Source organism: Falco naumanni, chromosome 5 (assembly GCF_017639655.2).
Source record: "Falco naumanni isolate bFalNau1 chromosome 5, bFalNau1.pat, whole genome shotgun sequence".
In the NCBI taxonomy this organism is placed as follows: domain Eukaryota; kingdom Metazoa; phylum Chordata; class Aves; order Falconiformes; family Falconidae; genus Falco; species Falco naumanni.
In genome coordinates, this window is record NC_054058.1 from 23861828 (window position 1) to 23883139 (window position 21312).

The window sequence follows — 21312 nt, forward strand, 5'->3', positions numbered from 1 at the left end:
ACAATTCTTGTGAAAAGGTTTGGCCTAACCATCTTGATGTTTATTATTAACAGAGACCTTAGGAACATCACGCTGCATGGATTTTGCCCTAAATTGGTCTGGATATTACCTACCCAAAATGCCTTTCATACTATGTCAAAGGCATAGGTCTTTGGGGGGGGGGGGGTTAACACAATAGTATCCAGGTGGATGGAAGACAGAAATGCAACATTATAATTATATACTTCATGAAATTATGACATTTTGAAAGGTAGAAAATTATTTTGTTTCATAAACATATTATGTTATTATGGACTACTGGATTACTGACTGTAAGCAAATAACTGCAGCTTAAAGAATTAACTTGTTTAAGCTGTGACATTTTTGCTAAAACATCCTTACCTTTTTAGTTGCAGTGAGAATTCACACTGCTTCTCTTCTTAACAAGATCTTGTTTCATTGGAAATTTTTTAGCCTACTATCAAGTGATTCCATAAAGCAGGGCAGAACTAATGGCTTTATTAAGTACCTTTACTTCAGGCTAAATGGAAGGAGAAATTACATCCCACTTACATAGCAAAACAGCTGGAACCAGCAGAAGCCACATCACAGTGCAACAGAAAATATAAAAAGGCCTGATCAGAAGCTTGACAGGTTCACTGACTCAAAATACAGGGCTAGGGAACTGTCTGTCTAGCTATGTCAAAAAGGGGTGCAGTAATCTAGAAGGAAGGTAGTACTGAAGAAGCATCCAGAAACAGGGCACCAAAAACAGACAGGCAAATTTTTGACAGGCCTACTTCAAGATATTTAACGTCACACTTGGGTTTTCTTCCATGAAGCTCAAGGAAACAGTACACTACAATCTTTCTATGTCAAGAGAAGGGAGCAGAAGACACACTTGAGCCAGTCTGTCTCTCTAAGATCACAAACGTTCAAGTGTTGGTTAGTGCTTGACCTCACCAAAAGGGCAACAACAGAAACAAGGCAAGTTGTAGAAGTTGAAAGACACCTTATTTCTGCATCAAACATCTTTTTCAGTTGGAACAGGGCTGATAACATCTTCTAAATTCTGTATACTGCTCTCTCCTACCCAACAACAGTTATGAGTAACTATTTCCAGTTCAAATTAAAAGCTTTTGAAATACGTATTTTCTATAACACATTTTTCCTTATGGGACTTTGCAATACCCTCTCCCCACCATCACAAAAAAAAACCCACCAAAAATACCCCAGGGCACCGTTTTTTGTAAGTATTATTGTTAGAGGGAGCAAAGGCATCTGAAAAGGGAAACTCCAGGAGTGGGACTACAAGAGTTTGGCACTTCTATGCCTTGGTGACAAGTCTGGACTTTTTGTAAGCAGGAGAATTGCCAAAGAATTGGATATGAGATGGGAATGAGAAACTCCAACACAAGGAGGAATGTAGTTAGGTGTGCCTGGAAACTGGGAACTGAGGACTATCTGATCAGCAAAAAGAAATGATTGTGCATCTGTTCACTACTTGAGCATGTGACTTTCCTACTTCCTACTTTTTCTTTTTTTGCCATTCTGCTTTGGTCATTTCCATAGCATGTCAGCAGTTTTTCTTGTTCATCATGAGCCCATATATCTTCCTTGTTGTTACAGGATCTGTAAGTCAGCCAGAGGTCTGCAATGGAACTGCTTAGAGCCATTTTCCTACCACGAGTATACCAAAACCACTTTAAAACTTCTAAACTCTAAAGCTGTGTTTCATTACAGCCCCAACTGAAACAAGGTGGCTTTAGAAAAAGAGGAATGAAAAGTGAGGCAGATTATAATAAAAGGGTATGTATAAAGGTTTCCTCTCCCACAGTATGCTTGCAGAGGAAGCTGTCGGTCCTTATTCCAATTTTTAGTGACTTTCTGGGCTGCACAGAACCTACATATTCTATCCTCAGTCCCAAAGAACAATCTGTCTTTCTGTCCTTTCTGAGAGCATGACCATTCTTAACTCCACTCAAGAGACTCGCTTTCCCTACACTTAAGACTATGATTCCCAGCTTGCTGACTCTCAGTTCTCTCCTATCGCCATTTCACACTATAGAAGCTTCTTCATCTGGGCTTGCCCATTTGATCTTGGAGCAGATGCTACTGCTCACTCTATCCCACAGGCTCCATCTGGCCTAGAATGAAAAGGAGGGAAGCAAACAAAATGGCAGTATTCATCCCCTATATCAATTCTCTGTCCTTTTAAATATATTGCATCAGGGATATTACAAGTAAACAAGATAGCATCCATTACCTTTGCCTTTAGTTATTCCGTTCTCTGGAAGGAAATACATTGCTCTGCTGCTTCCATATACAAAAAGTGATAACTCCTAAAATTGCTATGTTGGTCTGAGGTGATGAAGTAAAAAAAAAAAAAAATCTCTGTGAAGACTCAGGCTGAATGGTTAAGCAAATCTTTTAAATGTATGTATTGAGTTTATCTTCATGTAACATAAAGTTCATATATTTTCTGTAAACTGTTGATATCAATATATTAATAATAAATATGTGTGTCTGACAGGAAAATATAGTAACTAAATTCATGGTCTTGTCCATCTGTTCCTCTGCTGTTTGTGGATCTCCATATCATGGAGCTTGTTTGTGTTTCAGCTGCTTGTCACGTGTGTGTGTATATATATATGTACCAGGGTTGTATGATGGCTTAATCTGCACTCATATTCTTTTTCCCTTAAGTTCCTACAGAAGTCTGTGAGGGTATGCTAGCAAATACAGGCTGTGTATACTCATCGATGAGCCAACTTCTCTTTCTGTGCCAGGTGCTAGGCATGCATTGCAGTGGTGCATGTTTGAGGGCACAGGGAGCACCCATGTCCTTACAGACACACATGTTAACTTTGCACAGTCCCAGCATACTCAAACGCTTCCATGCACATGTAAGGCCGAGCTTATGTGCCTTCAGCTCCACCTCTGCGTATGCCCCCCTGCTCTCCCGAGGCTGTGCGTGCTGTGGTGCACCCCACATCTTCTCCTGCTCAGGCTAAGGGGCGCGCAGGAGCGCCCTGCTCGGCGCAGTGAGCAGGCCCTGCGCCCCGGCCGCGCTTCCCGCCATGTTGTTCCTCGGGCGCGCAGCTGCCACTCTGGAAAGGAAGCCGGTCTGTGGCCTCCCCGGTGGCAGGGAGAGGCCTGGAAACGAATAGTGACAGCACGGCGGGGGCACCAGCCACCGCACGCGGGTCGCTGCCGGAGAACGGGCTGCGAAACCGGCTGGCGCTCCGTGCCTCCCGCGCCGGGGCGGGCCCCGCCAGGCCGACCTTCAGCTTGCCCCGTCGCCAACGGCAACAATCCTGAGCCGCCGGCGCTCGGCGCTCGATTGCGGCGGCTGGGCTCCGACTCTCCCGCCCGCTCTGGCTCCGACTGGGCAGGCGGGGGTGGGAGCCGCCACCCTTCCTCTCGGCGTTGGATTAGTTGCGCCTACTAGGAACCCTGTGTTGTTGTCGGAGGCAAAATGGCGGCGGCGGTGGCCGGGGCCGCCCTGCTGGGCAAGGGGCTGGACATCAGCCTGGCGGCGCTGCAGCAGCAGGACCCCTACATCAGCAGCATCGTGGACGTGGCCAGCCAGGTGGCGCTCTACACGTTCGGGCACCGCGCCAACGAGTGGGTACGTGAGACCGCCCCTCCCCGCACCCTCTGCCGGGAGGGGCGGGGCGGGACGAGAAGTGGCCCCGCCTTATGCCGGGAGGGGGGCGGGGCGTCGGGCAGGGGGCGGGCGGCAAGGAGGCCCCGCCCCTCTCCTCGGGGCAGGGAGTGGGGTGTGCGCGCTGCCATGGCTGAGGTGTGAGGGAGGGGGGTGGTGGGGGCTGTGCTGAGGGGCTGCCCCAGGTGTTGGCTTGGCCCAGTGTCCTGGGGTGCCCCTGGTAGCCCTCAAGATGGGTGAGGGGTTGGCCTGGCTCAGGCTGTCTGGGGACTGTGGGAAGTCCCGTGGTACCTGGGAAGTGGGTTTTCAAAGGCTTGCAGGGCTGTAAAAGTTCCATCGTGAAGGTCAGGGCTGTAAAATTTTATCATAAATGTTAGGGCTGTGTGTACAGGCTGGGGTTTAAACTAGGGCATGGGCCTCAGGAGCTCGTCTGCCATTCAAACATCTCTAACAGACCAAAATGCGTGTAAAAGAGTGTTGGAGTTACGAATACTAAAAAGACCATTTAAAATTAAAAACATTTAATTTGGGGACTCTTTTGATGGTTTAACATTCTGGCTATTTGCAGGTAGTTCATTACAGTTACTGTAATGGTCAGCTTAGGGCCTGTGTTTGAAGAACCTGCACAATCTGCCTGTTGCTGGTTTCTTCCTCACCCGGCCTGAGGGTCACCCCGGAGGGTGGGCACCGAGGGTCACCCCAGAGGGTGGGCACCGTTTGGAAAATCCTCTCCCTGGATCTGGCCTGTGTGACACCTTCGGGTGTAGCGGAGAATTAATTGAGCGCAGTGTTTGGTCTCATGATGTCGAGCCTTTAGCCTTTTCATATCTTGTCACAAAACTTGGGTCAGCTGCCTGGTGACCTGTGCTAGCTCTAGTCTCTTGCCACCAGCCGATGAAGTTGAGTTTAGTTATTTTTTCATGGCTTAGGTGAGAGAGGTGTAACTGATTATATTGGTAAAACAGAGCTAAAGGAGGGCACACTGATGGCTAGCAAAATGCTGCCCTGATTTCAACTTCATTGACTTTCCTTTTCTTCAGGAGAAGACTGATGTGGAGGGAACACTGTTTGTTTACACAAGGTGAGGACATATTGTTTTAACATCTTTGGGTGAAACCTGTGGATATGGAAAAGCTAGCTGGGATGGAGCATGGCTGAATGAAGTAAAATGTTCCCCCTTGTTCAAGGGTGAAAGGAAACTGAAACTGGCAGAAGCAAATACAGGGAAGAAAACACTGGGAAGATTTCCAAATGTGATTTAAATCTTAATGTGGGTAAACCATAGAAAACTGTTACGTTGTTTTAAGTAGGATGTAGCATTTGCAGTTAAAAAAAACAAAAACAAAAAAAACCCCAAGAAACAAATAGTGAAATAAATAAAGATATTCCTTAAAGTGAGGGAATGATAAAACTTATGAAGTGTTGTGTTCCCTACTTAGGAAACTTCCATACTGCATGTGTCTGACTATTAAGTTTTTATGCATATTTCATCCAATATTTTGGATAGTTGTTTTTTGGTTTTGGTTTTTTTAATGCTTTTAGCAGCAGCTCTGGTTGTGGCTTTTCAGAGCATTTATTCTAGCATGTATGTTAGATCTGTTGTGAAGCCTGCCCTATGTTTGGGCTTAGATCTGTTTTGAAGCCTGCCCTATGTTTGGGCTTCCAAGTTAGTGCCTTAGCATTTCCCTGTGACTCTTGTTAAAATTGGAAAATAATATAGTAAGGTAAGCAGGTCTTGCAGTAGCTGCTGGGATGGGACACCAAAGCAGAAACTTTTTTCTTCAACATCTCTCTGGTAGGAGAACTCGGAAAGCAAGAGGTTATTTTCAGAAGGTGAGAGATTTATGTGTTAAGTGATAGAGAGGCCCAAGAGACTGTGAGCTTTGTGTGAAGTGGGAATGCTGGGTTTAATCCTTCGAGCTCTTTTGTACCAGCAGTAGAATTGTCATCAGTAATTTTTCTAAGCTGCTTTCAGGTAAGTGGAGATAAGATGCTATTATAATTACCAGCACAAGAGGAAATAACTATCCCTTAGTTGTGCTAGCAGTGGAGCAGTAGTTGTGTACCAAAAACCAGAAATAGTATTTTTTCTGGTATGTTGGTTTTAAAACTCTGGAACTGACAACATGTAACCTGGCACTTCTAGCATCTATGATCTTTCATTGTTCTTTTTATTGCCTGAGGAAGTTTCCATTTACAGCAGAGGTTGGCTACCCTGGATGCCCTATAGGCAACAGTATGGAACAGGTTGAGCTGTAATATCATACGCTGCCATCCCCATCAGTTTTAACTTTAATTCTCTGTGGCTTTGAACAGAGAAAGCCCAGTGGAAAAGACATTGCCAATAGACCGTAGGTTGGAGACCATGGGTGTTGCCTTTGTTGCTTCTCATGGCTGTTGTGACAGCGTAATGTGACCATTTTACTTGAGCAGACTTATTTATTGCCTCTCATCTTTGCAAATTCTGAGGAATGGTCAAAAACTAAGACTTCCAACTGGTTTAGCACCAGTGGAAGTGGGCTGTTTGTTTGTTTGAAGTACTGACTGTTGCAGACAAGGATTCTTGTTAAGGGTTCCACTGTTGTTTAATTTTCTGTTGACTCCAAGCCTATAATGCTGGTTCCTGTGCTTTGGATTTCATAGAGAAATCCATACACTAGCAATTACCAGAGATGACACTTTTCCCAAACATTTAGCCATCATTTTTTCCTTTTTTGTCATACTTGGTTTGAAAGTAATGTTTCCTTTCAGGATCATGATAGGTTTAACAGCTGACATTAATAAAAGTCATTTAAGTGACTTGAAGTGTAACACCCATGAATGAACATAATGATTTAGAGCCATATGGACATCTTCCACTACATCAGGTTGCTCAAAGCCCCATCCAGCCTGATCTTGAACACTTCCACTGATGGGGCATCCACAGCTTCTCTGGGCAACCTGTTCTAGTGTCTCACCACCCTCGCTTTTGTTCTTATGCTTCAGAGGGTATGGAAAAATCCTGTCTGGGATGACTGTCTGCAATTATTAACCTAAGTGTTAAAAAATACACTTGCTCTGGCCCATGCCTGAATTGTTCTAATTGCTGTTTCCTGCTCCAGCAAGAAACTACAGGGTAGATGGTGGTGTTTGAACAACATGATGGTAGTGGTCTGGGACGGAGTGGCATTTTGTAACATCTTGCCTGTTCAGAAGTTGTAGGCCTTATAACTTGGAGAGTGCACATGCAGATGTGATTATGCTGTGACTAAATCAGTGGACCTCAAATGGTAGTGCTGCAACTGTGGCATACTCTCTTTAGCTGTTGTGAGACCAATGGTTCTTCTGTTATTTCTCATACATGATGTAGGGTTTGCCATAATTAAAAGGATTGCACAAAACACTGCAAGAATCAATTGTTACTTCCTTGGCAACAAAATTAGTTTTTTCTAGTATCTCTTAGAAATAAAACCACAATTTTGGAGAACTATACGACAAAGAAATTCTAGTAATATCTTTTTTTTCTTGACTTGATTTGATTTCTACTTGATAATTTTCAGATCGGCTTCTCCCAGGCATGGTTTCACAATTATGAACAGGCTAAGCATGGAAAATCGAACAGAACCTATTACTAAAGACCTTGATTTCCAGCTGCAGGACCCTTTTCTACTGTACAGAAATGCCAGACGTAAGTATGTGATATGTTGGGTTCCTCTTCAGTCTCTTGGTTAAGGCAGTCCAAATGATTAGACCACAGCTTTCAAGGGCTGAAACTAGCTGGTTAAGAGCTACAATTGAAGGAATACATTTTGCTTTTTGATGTGCTGAAAGAGAAGAGTTGTGCAGTGCTTCCTAAAATGCTGCTCTTCTAAAGAAAGTATTAGAAAGTGCTCTAACAGTAATCTCTTCATTTAACTAAGAAATAGTAGACTTTTGTGGTCATGTGTATGTAATGAGCTTAGAGACTTCACAGAGATATTGCGTGTGTTCTGAATATGCCCTAGTCAGTGTCGGAAAGTCTTGCCATAAAGCAGATCTACTGAGGGTCATCATAATATTTGTAGTCTTGGGTTTCTGCGTAAAAATAGACAAATGCAGCCAATTTCAAACCCTGTCTTCTGTTCCAGCTCCAAAATACTATCCTTACAGCAAGTTGGAAGGCAGGTTACTTCTCAACTATTAGGGGTAACTCTTGACAACATAGTGTTGAGCCTAATTTAAACCTTCATGAAAGACAAAGCTTTGGACTCTGTGTTTATCTTGCATTATTATTTTTATACAAGAATTAGCAAGTGTCGGGCAAACTCAGAAATAAGTGGAAGACATGAGGAAGCTGTGCTTTTACATGCAGGTATACATAAAGATGTTACAATGTTTCAATTATATGAGAATGAGCAGTTATAAATACAGAGTTTATATCTGTACTTAGAAGCAGAGCTGTAGTATGATCTATACTTTGTGCTTGATGCATAAAAGCAGATTGCAAAAATGTTTTATGTAAACTGTGATGCAGAAGTGGTCCCTCTGGATGAAGTAAAAGCAGAGGAAATTTTTTACTTGCAAAGCAGCCCAGTTTGATAATCTGATAGACCTTTTTACTTCATAAACTAATTTGGAGTTGGAAAGTATATCAAGAGGGAATCCTATTGTTCACAAACACTGTGTGGTAGAAACAACAGAAAATTAACATTTTAAATAGCCTAAATGAAACTTCTGGGTTTGAGAGTATTTGATAGGCTGACAAAGAATTGAAATTCCCAAAGAAACTGAAAAGAAATGCAGACATCTCTAGGCAAACCTAGACTAGACCAGACATTAACATTTTAAGGACCGTGAGACCTAGTTACCCTGTCTGATTTTGAAGAGTCTTTCCTATGTATATGTAATCTTTTTTTATCTCATTTTGAAATTCCATTAGGAGTATATGTATGTATATGCTAATATCTACCTTTTGAAATGTGATGTATTCATTTTTCATTTTTGTTGAGACAATTGGCATAAAGAATAATTAGAAGTTGTAACTTTATGCTGGCATGAAGTAAGAGTCTGATTACTACATGTAAACTGTGTTTCATTTGGCTTTTTATTAGGAGAAAAATTGGGGGCTTTTGGGGGGTGTAAGCTGTTTGTTCCCTAAGAGCTGGCAGAATTTTAGATTTGCAGGGTCTCAAATATAAGTATTAACATGTGCTTCTCTGCGCTGGGCCTATGTCCTTGTCCAGGTCTTTTTGGCTAATTTGCAACAGCAGAATGCAGAAGAGCTTCTTTTCTGGGTTCTTCTGTCTAAGCAATTGTTCTTTTAGGGTCGTTACTGTTGAACTGTGTGTGCACAGCATCAGGGCCTTCTCTATTTCTCACAGTAACTCACCAGTGAGGGGGCTGGGGTGCTCAAGAATTTGAGAAGGAGCACAATTGACCTCAATTGACCAAGGGGATATTCCACACCATATGACATCTGCTCAGCAATAAAAGCTGGGGAAAGCAGGAGGAGGAAGGGGGGGATGTTGGAGCTACAGTGTTTGTCTTCCCAAGTAAATGTTACATGTGATGAAACCTTCCTTTCCTGGAAATGGCTTAATATCTGCCTGCTGATGGAAAGGAGCCATTTAATTTCTTGTTTTGCTTTGCTTGCGCACACAGCTTTGCTTTGCCTATTGAACTATCTTTATTCTCAGTCTGGGAGTTTTCTTTCTTTTGCCCTTCTGATTCTCTTCCCATCCCACCAAGGGGAGGGAGTGAGCAGCTGTGTGGGGCTGAGGTGCAGGCTGGAGTGAAACCTCAACACCTATGCTGACATTTGCCAGTGGCAACATGAAAGTAACAAGATCTTTCTTTCAGTTTAGGATCTCTCAGCCACAAGACCTGATAGCTCCTTGACCTCATGGCACTCTTTACTGTATCATTCCTTAAGTGTAACCATGAAAAAAGAAATAACATCCACAGCCAGTGTACTCCTGGTTTTATGAAGTCATCTTCAGCCTGGGTCTGTGGGTCTGATTTTTACCACAGTTAGCTGTTCGATCTAACCATGGATAAATCTGTATCTGTTATTTAAGAATTTTGATGTCTTTTCATCAAAAGAGATGATTGATCAAAGAGAGAAGATTCATATTTGCTCTGCTAAATAGATCCACTAGCTTAGGATTTCAGTTAGTATCAATTGCGTTACCCCTAGTTTATTATCTTCCTAAAATACTCTTACAAAGGCTTAATCTGTAGTTCTTCAAGAAAATTGAATGTCTTGGTACTTCAAAGGAAAAATTGTTGTTTTCTCAGATTTTCATGGAACCGTTTGTGTTTCCAGAGCAAACTGGCATTACAGACCCATAGAAGAAAAGTTATTTACCACCTCATTTGACATCTCCAGGGTTTTTTTTAGGTCCCTACAGATCGTTCACGTGGTGATTTGTCCACCGAGATGCAAATACCTCTAGCTGTTTCTTCCTTACTGTGTATTTCAAAGCCTTTGCTACATAAAATAAAGGAACCTTCTCAACATGAAGTATTTGTTTTCACCAGGATCTCATCCAAACACAGTTCTGAATTTCCATCTTGAATTTTCTATATTAATATTTTCCTTGTGTTTTGCTTTATTATACAATTATCCTTATAATTTTTGCAAAACTAAGGCTTCAGCCTTATGAAAAGAAGTTTTCATCCAAAACTGGGGGCTTTAGGCCCTAATCTTCAATTATTATTTTTATCTCCTGCTTCCAGATACTAACAAGGAGTACTCAATAATACCTGTTTACTTGGAAAAACAGTGGACAGTTTGGCAGTAATACTTAACAGGATCTGGAAACAAGTTATCTTTTCCTAACCTTTTTTTTGACCTGGTTACTTCTTACTCTATTTTTCATACATATCTGCTTATTAGATATAACATAGCAGTTTCCTGTGTTTTTTTCTAATCGGTGTAGTTGCTTTCCCATATAACAGGCCTTACATTTGGGTTTTGTGACAATGCAAATTTCAGAAAAATGCAAAAGCAAGTATTTGGAGGAGTAAAGAAGTCCTGCCCAGTGTTTTGTTTCTTCCAATACTCTGCATGTTTGTTGAAATCAACTTCATTTCAGTACAGCTGAGTAGCTATGTCTGGTTGTATCACAGAGTCTAAAATAAATGCTCTTGGCAGGAAAAGGTGGTACTTCTGTACCAGACAAGTCCGCCAACCTGTTGTCATGTTATAGCTATCATTTTGTGAAGACTGCTTTGCATCCAATATATGATTGCAATAGAAAAAGCTTTCCAAAATTATACACAACAAATACAAGTTTTATGAATTCTTAAAATAAGGAAAGGAATGTTTTGATCTTAGATCTTACTCTACTGGGTTTTATATTACTTCTGTTGTTCCATATGATCTTGGTCATCTGAAGCTGAAATGCTGTCTAAACACCGTGTTGCAGACACCTACAATCTAATCCCAGGATTTTTCAGGCTGGATTTGAGATCCATGCCAGTTAATGTTTGCACTGATCCAGTATTTTCACAGAAAAGATTAGTTTGGGAGGTATGTTAGGCTAGAGCTAAAGTTATTAATTTCAAAGCCAGGAGGGAAGCTGAAATTAGGGTTTTTAATGCCAGGAGAATTCCATGTCCACCAAGAAACAGAAGGTTTATGGATCATATAGGTATTTTCAATGTGATCTTTAATCTTAACTGTTTAAAGTTCTTTCAGATTCTTTCTAAGAGCAAAACAATAGTTCTGTTTTTGTTTAGATCATCTAATGATTTTAAGGTTTTAAAAAATTTCCTGAGTTCTGTATTTGAGTAATCTTAACTACATAATTGCTACTTTTTTCCCTATTCTTTGGTGATATTTGTTGTGAAAACCAATGTTTAGAGCCTGTTGCATAAGACTATGCTGATTAATATCAAATAGTTCAGAAGAAATGCACAACTGTAAATTACTGGTAAAAATAACTTCATTTTCGTCTTTTAGCACTGATCTGCTATATAATAATTTACTCATAACTATTCCCAAGTATATATTGTACCAGCTGTATATGGGTGTGTTTTGGGGCAGTGAATTATTTCTTGAGTTGACTAATTTATTGTTTCATCACTGAATACTGTTTTTTGTGTTTACAGGACACAGAGAATTTTGAATATTAAGTTTTAAGAGTTAGCTTCACCTTGAGCATTTCAGCTGCCAAAAAAAAAATACAAGATCCTACCTTATAATAGTTAGTATGCTAATTATGATGATGATCTGATACAGGGTAATTGGGTGGTTTTATGCTATAGCAAGTAGAGAAAGAAATTGTGTGACAGATCAATGAATACTCTATATCTGACTAGATTCTGTACCTATTTGGGCATAGAAGTTAGTTTTTGTTTCTGTGCCATGTTAGTAGCAAGGTTGATCATGTCATCTCCTAAGCTTGAAACGGAATGAAGCTTCCTAGTCAGATGCGACATTTTTCCACTGAACTTGAGATTTTGCAGGGGTTCAGGAAGTGGTACAAAAGCAGACCAGACATGCCTGGTTTTGGTAAAACTGTCTAGACACATGTGATACATATATAGCCTCACACTAGTTTCAGTTGTCCAGTTTAACCTGCCATCATATGTCTGTCAGAACCCTAAAAATTTAGTATTATTTTCTCGGATTCCCACACTGCAAAGCTATCCACTAGATGAGATGGGATGGGAGAGAGAGGGAAGTTTGCCAGCTGTCCAAAGAAATAGCATAAGTTTTGTTTTTTGTTTGTGGGTTGTTTGGGGTTTTTTCCCCTGTAGGTCATAATAATTTAGTTTTAATATATGGTTGGGGGCAAGTGATTGTAAAATGTTTAGGAAAAGTTAATGGTGTATATTTTCTCAGACTATGATTTTTCATTCTTAAGTTCTATTTACACCATCCTAGAGCCCTCTCAAATAGAACGGCTCATCTTCTTGGAGGCTGATTGTGTCTCGTTTCAGTTCACCCCTCTAAGTAAATACATCCTGGTAAAATATACTAAATGGATAACAAGTGTCCCATTTCTGTAGGTGTTTCTGAAAACCCATTACCCTGCAATAGCATTTCTCTTGTGAAGCACATCTTAGTTTGAAGGCTATTAGAAGTTTACTTCTGAAGGGAAAGCAGGAGACTACAGCAGTAGAATTTGTGTGATACGTAAAAACGAATGTCATGAAAAACAGTCTTCCTTTGGATACTATAGTGTCTTTTTTTTTTTACCCTGAAATAGATTCTTAAATCTATACTACATTATATATTCTGTAATTCAGAATTTTAAATTTCGTCTTTTTTCTGAAATGATTTTTGAGAATGAAACCAGAATTTGGTGGTTAAATTTACTTCTGTATATATTTAGATTCAGCCTTCTGCATATTGACCAAAAAACAAATACTTGCTCAATTGTTTCCATTGAGACAGGCAAAATAGATATTTTGGGATTTTGTTTTTATGATGTAATAGAGTTGCTGTTTGTTTTTTGGTTTTGGTAAAACTGTCAATTTAAAATGGAGAGCCTTATTTATTAGCCTCCTATGGGCCAACATACAGTAGCTGGTCCAATAACAAAAAAAAAAACCAACAAAAAAAACCAAACACCAGAACAGGATGAACACAGTAAATTGAAATGTGTGTTCAGTTGATTATTCCCCAGATGCTCATTGGTCTTTTTGAATTTTGAAATAAATACCTTTAGATGTTTTTAATTTCATTCAGTTTGTATTATTTTTCTTTAAATTCAGTGGTCTGCTGATTCAGAAATATTATGTGGCTTTCTGTTGCTGCATCATTAAACAAAACACAGTGTTTTTGTCACAGCTGAATAACTTAAAAACAGGTTTTTTTAGATTAAGTTTTGTTGCAGAATTATTATTCTGGTCTGCTAGAACCTGCATGTTTTGTTGAAGAAAATATTTCTGTAGTGTAAAACTCTTTGAAAAATTTTTGTCAATGTGGAAAACAGTGTTTGAAAAGTGAAAGCTCAAACTACAGAAATTTGAAGTAATTTTGGCAGAAGGACTGTGCCCTCATTAGAAGTATGTTCTTCTCAGCCTATTGTTTACTAAACAGATTTGGCTAAAGCCTGTTTTTTAAAATCTTGCCTGGACTGACTACTGCCATTTTTCATGCTTGTGGTTTACCTGAGGTTATGTCCGTGGAAACATTTTTGTCTCAGAGAAATAAACAACTCACTCCTTCTTCCGATTCTACTTTCTCTCCTTTGATCAGCATTATAAAAATTCATCATGCATCCAGCAAGACAGAACAGCAGCAGAGGTCACTATTATCTTGCCTGGATGTTATTGACCTTAAGTGAAAACTCAGTTTTGCTGAGAGCATTGGAATGCTAACACGTTAGGCACAGATACTGTTTCTCTTTTCTAAATTTAAAAGGAAAATATACATACTGAAAATATACTAATGTTGTAGAGAGTTGATTCTAAGCCCAGAAAATTAACATCATAGCATAAGCTTTGTCACGTTACATGCATTTTTATTTTTTTAAACCTGTTTTACAGTTTGTGTCCAATTTAATTATTTTATAGTTTGTCATGTACAAATTTTCTTGAGAGAAGCAAATAAATAGCAGGAAGAAACTTGCTTATCAAATGCATAGTGATTATGATTTTTTTTTTTAATGTGAGATTCTGTAAAGCGCTTAGTTTACAGACTTCCTTGTACCTACACTCAGAAATCATCTGTTCTTAGACCAGTTTATAAGGCATATATAAAAACATTACTAATTTCCTACTACATTTTCCATGTGGTATCTCCCTTTGTGGTCTATACTTCAATCGTCTAATGATTTTAATGTGCTTAGAAGTTGGTAAAAATTGTGTCAGAATGTCAGGAAAAATAATAAACTGCCCCTTGGAAATGGTATAGATATTTATTTACATTTTTATAAATAAACCCATAAAATAAGTACATTATATTTTAGACTTCTGTGCTTTCTGTCTCTCATTTTAATTTTCAAGGATACCTAAAAATCTTTAAAGCTTGCCTGTTGAATATTATTGTATTTTGATGGCATAAGTAAATGCTGTTTTGCAGTCGGGTGTGGATGGACATGCAGCAGTGCTGGTTCAAGGCAGGCGATTTTTAAGATCAGGAATCATGACCTTGCTGTCTAGTGAATAGTTGGTTTGCCTGTTCTAGAGTATACAACTTGATGCTGCTGGTTTTGAAACCTGTAACTAAACTCTGCTTGAGTCTATGGAAGCAGGAGTAGATCTTTAATGTAGTGAAAGGGACAGGATAATTTGTTGTAGAGCAAAGAAGTCTGCATATATGAGAATTACTTAAAAAAATAGACTGAAAAGTGCCACAGAGTATACTTTTCCTAACTCTGGCTTACTGAAGCTAGCTCTGTTTTGAGCAGAAGGTTGGACTAAATGAACTGCAGAGGCCCCAGCCAAACTAAATTATTAATGCGATTCTAGGATTAGCAGGTATTGGTTAATTCTGCTTCAGAGTGTGGATAAATGTAATTCTGTGATTTAGGTTTTTAGGGTTTAAATAATTAAAAAAACAAACAAACAATCAAACAAAAAACAGAGAGGAACTGTAATATCCCTTTTTTGCTCAGTTTTTTAAACGAAATTATTGTTACTAATATTTCTAAATTTACTTTTTCCACGGCTGCCTTATTATTCATATTTTCCTTTAACGTAAATAAATACATGTTTTTCAGTGGAAATTGTACATACCAGTTGTGAAGGCTTTAAGATTAAGATAGAAGTTTTGATGCGTAAAACCATGCCCCTTGTCACCCTGCCCAATTTATAACAGTTATTTCTATTCGTACTTTCCTAAAAGGATATTTTTGTTGTTTCTTCCTCACCCTTCCTACCCTGAGGATTTCATACCAGTTGTGGAAGTCTTTGGCTAGCAAAGCAAACAATTTAGAATGCTTTGCATTTGTAAAGTGGCTTTTTGCAACTGTAACTATGATGACCGCAGCCATCTTTTCGCTCTAAATGATGTGTTTCTGTTTTGCGATGAAGGTGGTAACAAAAATGTGTAAGGAAAAGAAGTGCAGTAATACTAACATAGGTTTTCAGTTATGTGGACTGATGGAGTCCAATCTGAAAGTCAGAGAAACTATACGTCATGTGAGAAGAAACAGGCTACGAAGCTAAGATAACAAAGCTCTGCAGTTTTTTTAATGGCTGATAATTATTTTCTGTATGGTAGAACTGTATCCCTGCCTGGGCAAACAAATTGGTATGAAAAGTATACGGAATAGATTTAAAAGTACCTATCGAGTGTCCTGCAGTTGTGGGTGAGTTTCTGAATAGAATGGAAGGAGTATAGTACTTCATATATCTGCTAGACGCAGTCTTTGTTTCCCATTTATGGATGTCAGCATATAAGCAACATAATAGCTTGTCTGGACATTTACTGCTGAGAGTGTACTGCCAGCGCTGGGAATTCCGGACATCTTTTCAAGATAAGATAGGCATATGATGCAGTAAAGCTCAAGAGTTCAAGTTAGAACAGATAATTATTTTTTTTAAGAGGTTATTTTCATATGACTACCTGTATACCCTCTACTTCATACCCACCTCCTTGAAAAGCCTAAATGGAAGATGTTTTCAGACCAGTGTAAATATGTACGTGAATGCCTATGTGTTTCTTCAGCAAATGAAAATATTACAGAGCTTGTTGCTTTTGGAAATCTTTTCAGGTTAGTCTGTTCACACACACATGCATTTAATATTTTGAGCTTTTAAACTTGTTAGCCTTTTTGTCTTTTCTTTCCTGTTCCTTATGCTTACATACCTTTTTTTTTTTTTCTTTCCTGTCGGAAGTGGAAGTCAGAAAGTGATGTTCATTAGATGCTTGAAAGACAATATATTACAAGGGGAAGCCATCCATCTACTTAACTGCACAGATTTGAGAATTCCCAGAATTACCTAAATCCTGTGGTAGTGCGATGACACGTACAGGACTTCACAGTACAGTATGCCAACTATTGCTATAAGTAATTAGTTTCATACTTTGTACAGGCTGTTCAATTTAAATAGAAGGGGAATACTTACCCCAACAGGTAGATACCAGTATAGTTTGCATGCACACAACTGGGCGATGTTGTCTTACCTCCAGGTTTGATGTAGAAGCAGTTAAGCTGAGTTTCATGCACCAGCTTCCCCTTATACTTCATTTCAGGTTCCCCTGGCTGGTGGCTGGGTAGTGGGTGATACGCTTGCCGGACAAAGGCTTGAAACATTTTAAAATTCCAAGGAACGTTGAAACAGCTGAACCTGAGTATATTTTCTATATATAGTAAAGGTAACTTCCTTTTGGTCAGTTGTTTCTTACTTCAAAGTTATTTTATGTAGTAGCCTTATACAGAAGTTAAAACCTGGATGTTGCTTTACACTACTGACAACTTGGTCTTTTAATCTAGAAACTATTTTCTAGCTCTTTGAAACCTCTGCAGTATCTCTTGTATTATCCTTACTTTCCTTGCTCTTCACTCCTAATCCTTTTCTTGTCCTCTGTGCCTTATGCTCAGTTGGAGCCTCCTCCTCCTCCTGTGGTTTTTCAGGAAAAATTGGATTGAGAAGTGAAGATAATGAGGGCCATCCACCCGTCAGCTCATCACCTCACCGAGCCATGACGATCTCTGGTTTCTGTATATCAGCACGGACTTCTCTGATAATATCCTCTTGTGTTTGAAAAAAATAGGTTTGTCTAGGAGGGGGTGAACTTCACTCCTGACATAGCCAGAAAACTTCTCTTGGAATGTGAGCTTGCTCACTCGCAGTCTTTTATATGTGTGTATATATATAAAAATATTTGTAACCTTCTCTCAAAACATGGAAGATAAATATGTGAGCAAGTATATCCCACAGTGCATATACAAGCTGCTCACTTCTGTCTAATACTGATTTAATACAAGCTCTTGAGTGCCTCATCAGCTCTCTCTTTGTCAAAACAAGCCTTAAATCAGCAGTAAACAATACTTTTCAATTACAGGCGGAAAAAAGAAAGAAACCCTTCTCAAGTATAAGATAGCATACCCTTTAAAGGACAAGGAATGTGTTCTATACAGAAACACGGTGCAACTGCTCCAGTGGAATTTCACTAAGGCTGCAAATGCGGTGTTGCTTTTTCGTCTTAACTGGCGTACAAACTAGCAACAGCATTGGGCTTAATATTTGCTATCTGCTGTGCTTTAATGGTTGCAGCTGCAGCCCAGTTGTTGGCTTTGCAATGCATAGCTTTCTTTAATGAAATGTAATAAAATACAAATTCCTCTTATTATGTCTTTTTTTTTTTTTTTTTTTTTAAGATTAATTTTAAGACAGTGGTTTTACCTGCTAGCTTCATTATTTTGGATGTATGTACTCCTAGGTCTTTTGGAGCCTGTTTCAGTAATCCTTTTGCATAGCAGAGATATTATTGATATGAATAAAAACAACCAGAGATCTTGTAGCCAAGGGAAGAAAAATGTAAGTGATGTAAGACACACGCTTCAGGTCAGAAGTCAACAATAAATGGACTAGGAAGATTCTTCCTGTGAATCATCTGGTGCTACTCAATGTCGTAGATCGGATATGGATATTCAGTTTGAGCTCCACCAATTCTTTTGTCTCTGTCCCACAAACTGCCTTTCTGTAAAATTTCAGTATATCTTACTTAACAACGTAAGAGCGTTAAATCCTCTACACAGGAATGTGTAGCGTCTCTCAAGAGGTTAATGACAAATCATAGTGATTAGAAAAGGAGAGAAATAACATTGGATTTTTGTGTAAGGTATCATATGCCTGCCTTCAGTGCTTTGCTGCCTTTTTTATGTTGTTGTTGTCATCTCTTTTCTGTTTTTATTCTGGTTTCTCTCACATGAATATTTTGTACATCTGTCTCAAACAGAAAAAATAGAGGTTCAGATTTGCACTGAGAGATTTAAAAGCTGAAGGAGGGGAGAGACTGAGGAAGCAGATGATGACAGATATTTTTTATTCCTGAAGGATTATTCATGAGCTAGTAAAATACTGGTGACTTGTAAAGCAAAATGAAATACACGCTTTTAATTTCTCTGTGAAAATAATACAATTGCTGTAATGAAAATCTCCCAATACAAAATTCCAATTTTTTATTTGGATTTAAATATATCACTATATTCAGGGATTCAAAATTGCAGGATACCTGCCAGTGCTCCTATTGTGAAATGTCTAGCTGCTAATATCAAATGAATTTGATAAATGTGTTTTTTTCTGTTGGATTACAGGTTTAAAACAAGGAAATGCTTACTGCTTAAACTGCATTTTCTTGGTGACAAACTTGATCTTAGGAGTACATTCTGTTTCTACTCTGTCCATATACTCACACAGAATGTCTTGTGTGCGAGAAGGCAGAAAAGTCAGTAAACTGCTAATGTTCATAGTAATCTGAACACTAGCATCAGTAGTTAAAAAAGATACACACACCAAAAAAAAAGATACACAAATACATTAAAAAATTACAGCAATCAAAAGGAAAAAGCAGTAATGTAGTTCAAAGAGGTGGTATTTGTATCTTCATGAAACAAACTAAGTTGCAACTTTCACAAGAAAAAAGTAGGTCATAAAATGTATCTTTAACATTTTTTTGATACTTTAAAATTAAATCTAATGATCCCTCAGTTTTCAAGCATGTAAAATTTCAGTGGCCATATGTGAATGATAAAAGGGGCCACAGTGCAACCATACTGAAATATAGCTTGTGAGTGCACTGTAAGCCTATTAGTGTTTACCTGTCATTACATGAGAGCAGTGAAAGGCCTTTCTATGCCCATGAAATTGTATTGTATCACTAAAAATGGTATGTACTTAAAAATTTCCAATAGCAACTCTACAGATAAACAGATATTGTTGAAGGCAATGTAACAGCTGACTGTAAGAGAAGGAATGGCTATACAGTAGTAGAGAAGAACTTTTTAATGTGTTGAATATGACGCTAACAGGCTGTGGTAAATCAATAAAAGCAAATACATAAGGTATGCTGTAAATAACTAAGCATTTGAAATTTCAGGAAGAGTAGTTGACTTTGCCCATTTCTATTTTCTATTTTTTTTATTCTTTTCCTAACCATTTCAGAAATAGTGTAGGAAAAATGAAGTAGTTGCTTGCCTCCAAAATGATGGCGTGTACAGAGTATACAAATGCAAAAATACGAAGGTGGTGGTTTTTTTTTAAATTCTGTAATCTGATGGTGTTTCTCAGGTGTAACTTGTTACAGGAACAAGTGTGTGTGTATACACAAGCAACTTAGATTTTTGCTGTTGCAGGTTAAGAACTTAGTCCAGATCTGCAAATGTATTTCCATTACTTAGGATCTGAAGATATGCAATGAAGAAATGAGAGATGAGATCACAACAGTCAAAAGTAGAAATATCATCTATAGTTAAAGTTGTCCATTTTCCTCATGAAGCCCTTTTTGAAGTTTTTCATTACTTTGTGGGAGTTAAACCATTTGGGGTGACAGCTAATCAGAATTATTATAGTAAAAATTCATGTTTCAGGAAAAAAATAACATAAAATAACATACTATTGAACACCTGTTTGAGGTTAAAATATTCTTTTTCCCTGAAAAAACGGTGTCAGCAGAGGTTGGAAGAGAACTTGACTTTGAACTTTACTATAGTCCTGGAATTAGAGAAGTACTTTGACCTTTGTCAAGTACCTCAGAGATGCACTTTAAAATTAATTGGGAACATATTCTGATATTTGAGTAAATAATAAATGAAAACAATGATGTTCAAGTCCTGATGAGTCCTCTACCAACCGTGTATATCACATGCAGTAAAGCAGGCTTTATCCCCACAGGACTAGAAGCCCAGATACTCCATAAGAATCGTAACAGAAGCTGCTACTTTTCTTAACCTAGTGGTAGGCAGTATGGAAATACAGAGAAGGTAAAGTCAGCTTCTCCTTCCTGTTCTTGAAAATAAAAGCAAACTGGTTTTTTGCCTCCAGGCTGGAAAGGCAGTATCGTCACCTTCTCCTTGATGGAGGAGGGTTCTCATTGCTTTTAGCTACAAGGTATAATGTGATGTGCACAGAATCAAAAGCATGGTTTCTAGTTTAACCTCTTCCACTTCTGATAGTATTATGTTAGTGTTAGCTTTTCTGCTCGTAGGATTTACAGATATTTAGCCTAGATTTATGTAATAGCATTTTTGTGTTATGTTCAGATGATTCCTGTAGATCAGGGCCTGGCTTCAATTCAGTGCATTGAAGACATGTTTTACAGTTTGCTTTAAAAGTTAGCAGAGAATATAGATTACTGGTAAGCTAATACTAATAGAGGTAATAGTTTCAGATGTAGAGGAGTTATGTTTCTTTTCCACTAGCCCATCCTCTGATGGAATTTTTTCACAGGAAGGTTGCTTTTGTTGACTCAGGATATTTGGATTTAGTTTTTAGCCTTCCTGCAGACTTTTCCACTCAATTTTTTAAAGTCAGTGTCTGTCATTTTTCTATATCGAAAATGGAACAGTACTTTCTCCCACCCTTTGTTTATCTTAATGCCTCTTCACCTAGCTTTTACACTCCTTGGGTGAGACTGTTTAATCATTTCCATTGAAAAGACACTGGAGCTCCGGTCTGATGTGGACATTTCAGAAGTCTATTGTGAAATAGTAATGAGAACCACTTGTTGTTTAACAACTTATAAAAGGAACAATGAAGTATTTATTAAGAACAACTTGTTGTTTAAGAACTTGATAGTCTGG

General features: G+C 38.7%; 1 protein-coding gene across 1 annotated transcript in view; it reads left to right on the forward strand.

The window, feature by feature from the left end:
* Positions 1-3347: 3347 nt before the first annotated feature.
* Positions 3348-21312, forward strand: part of DCP1B (decapping mRNA 1B) — a 46995-nt gene continuing 29030 nt past the window's right edge. The window contains exons 1-3 of the mRNA XM_040594361.1: positions 3348-3610; positions 4687-4727; positions 7186-7313. Coding sequence (XP_040450295.1) covers positions 3458-3610; positions 4687-4727; positions 7186-7313 — 322 coding nt within the window. The 5' untranslated portion in view covers positions 3348-3457. The remainder of the gene's footprint in view (positions 3611-4686; positions 4728-7185; positions 7314-21312) is intronic.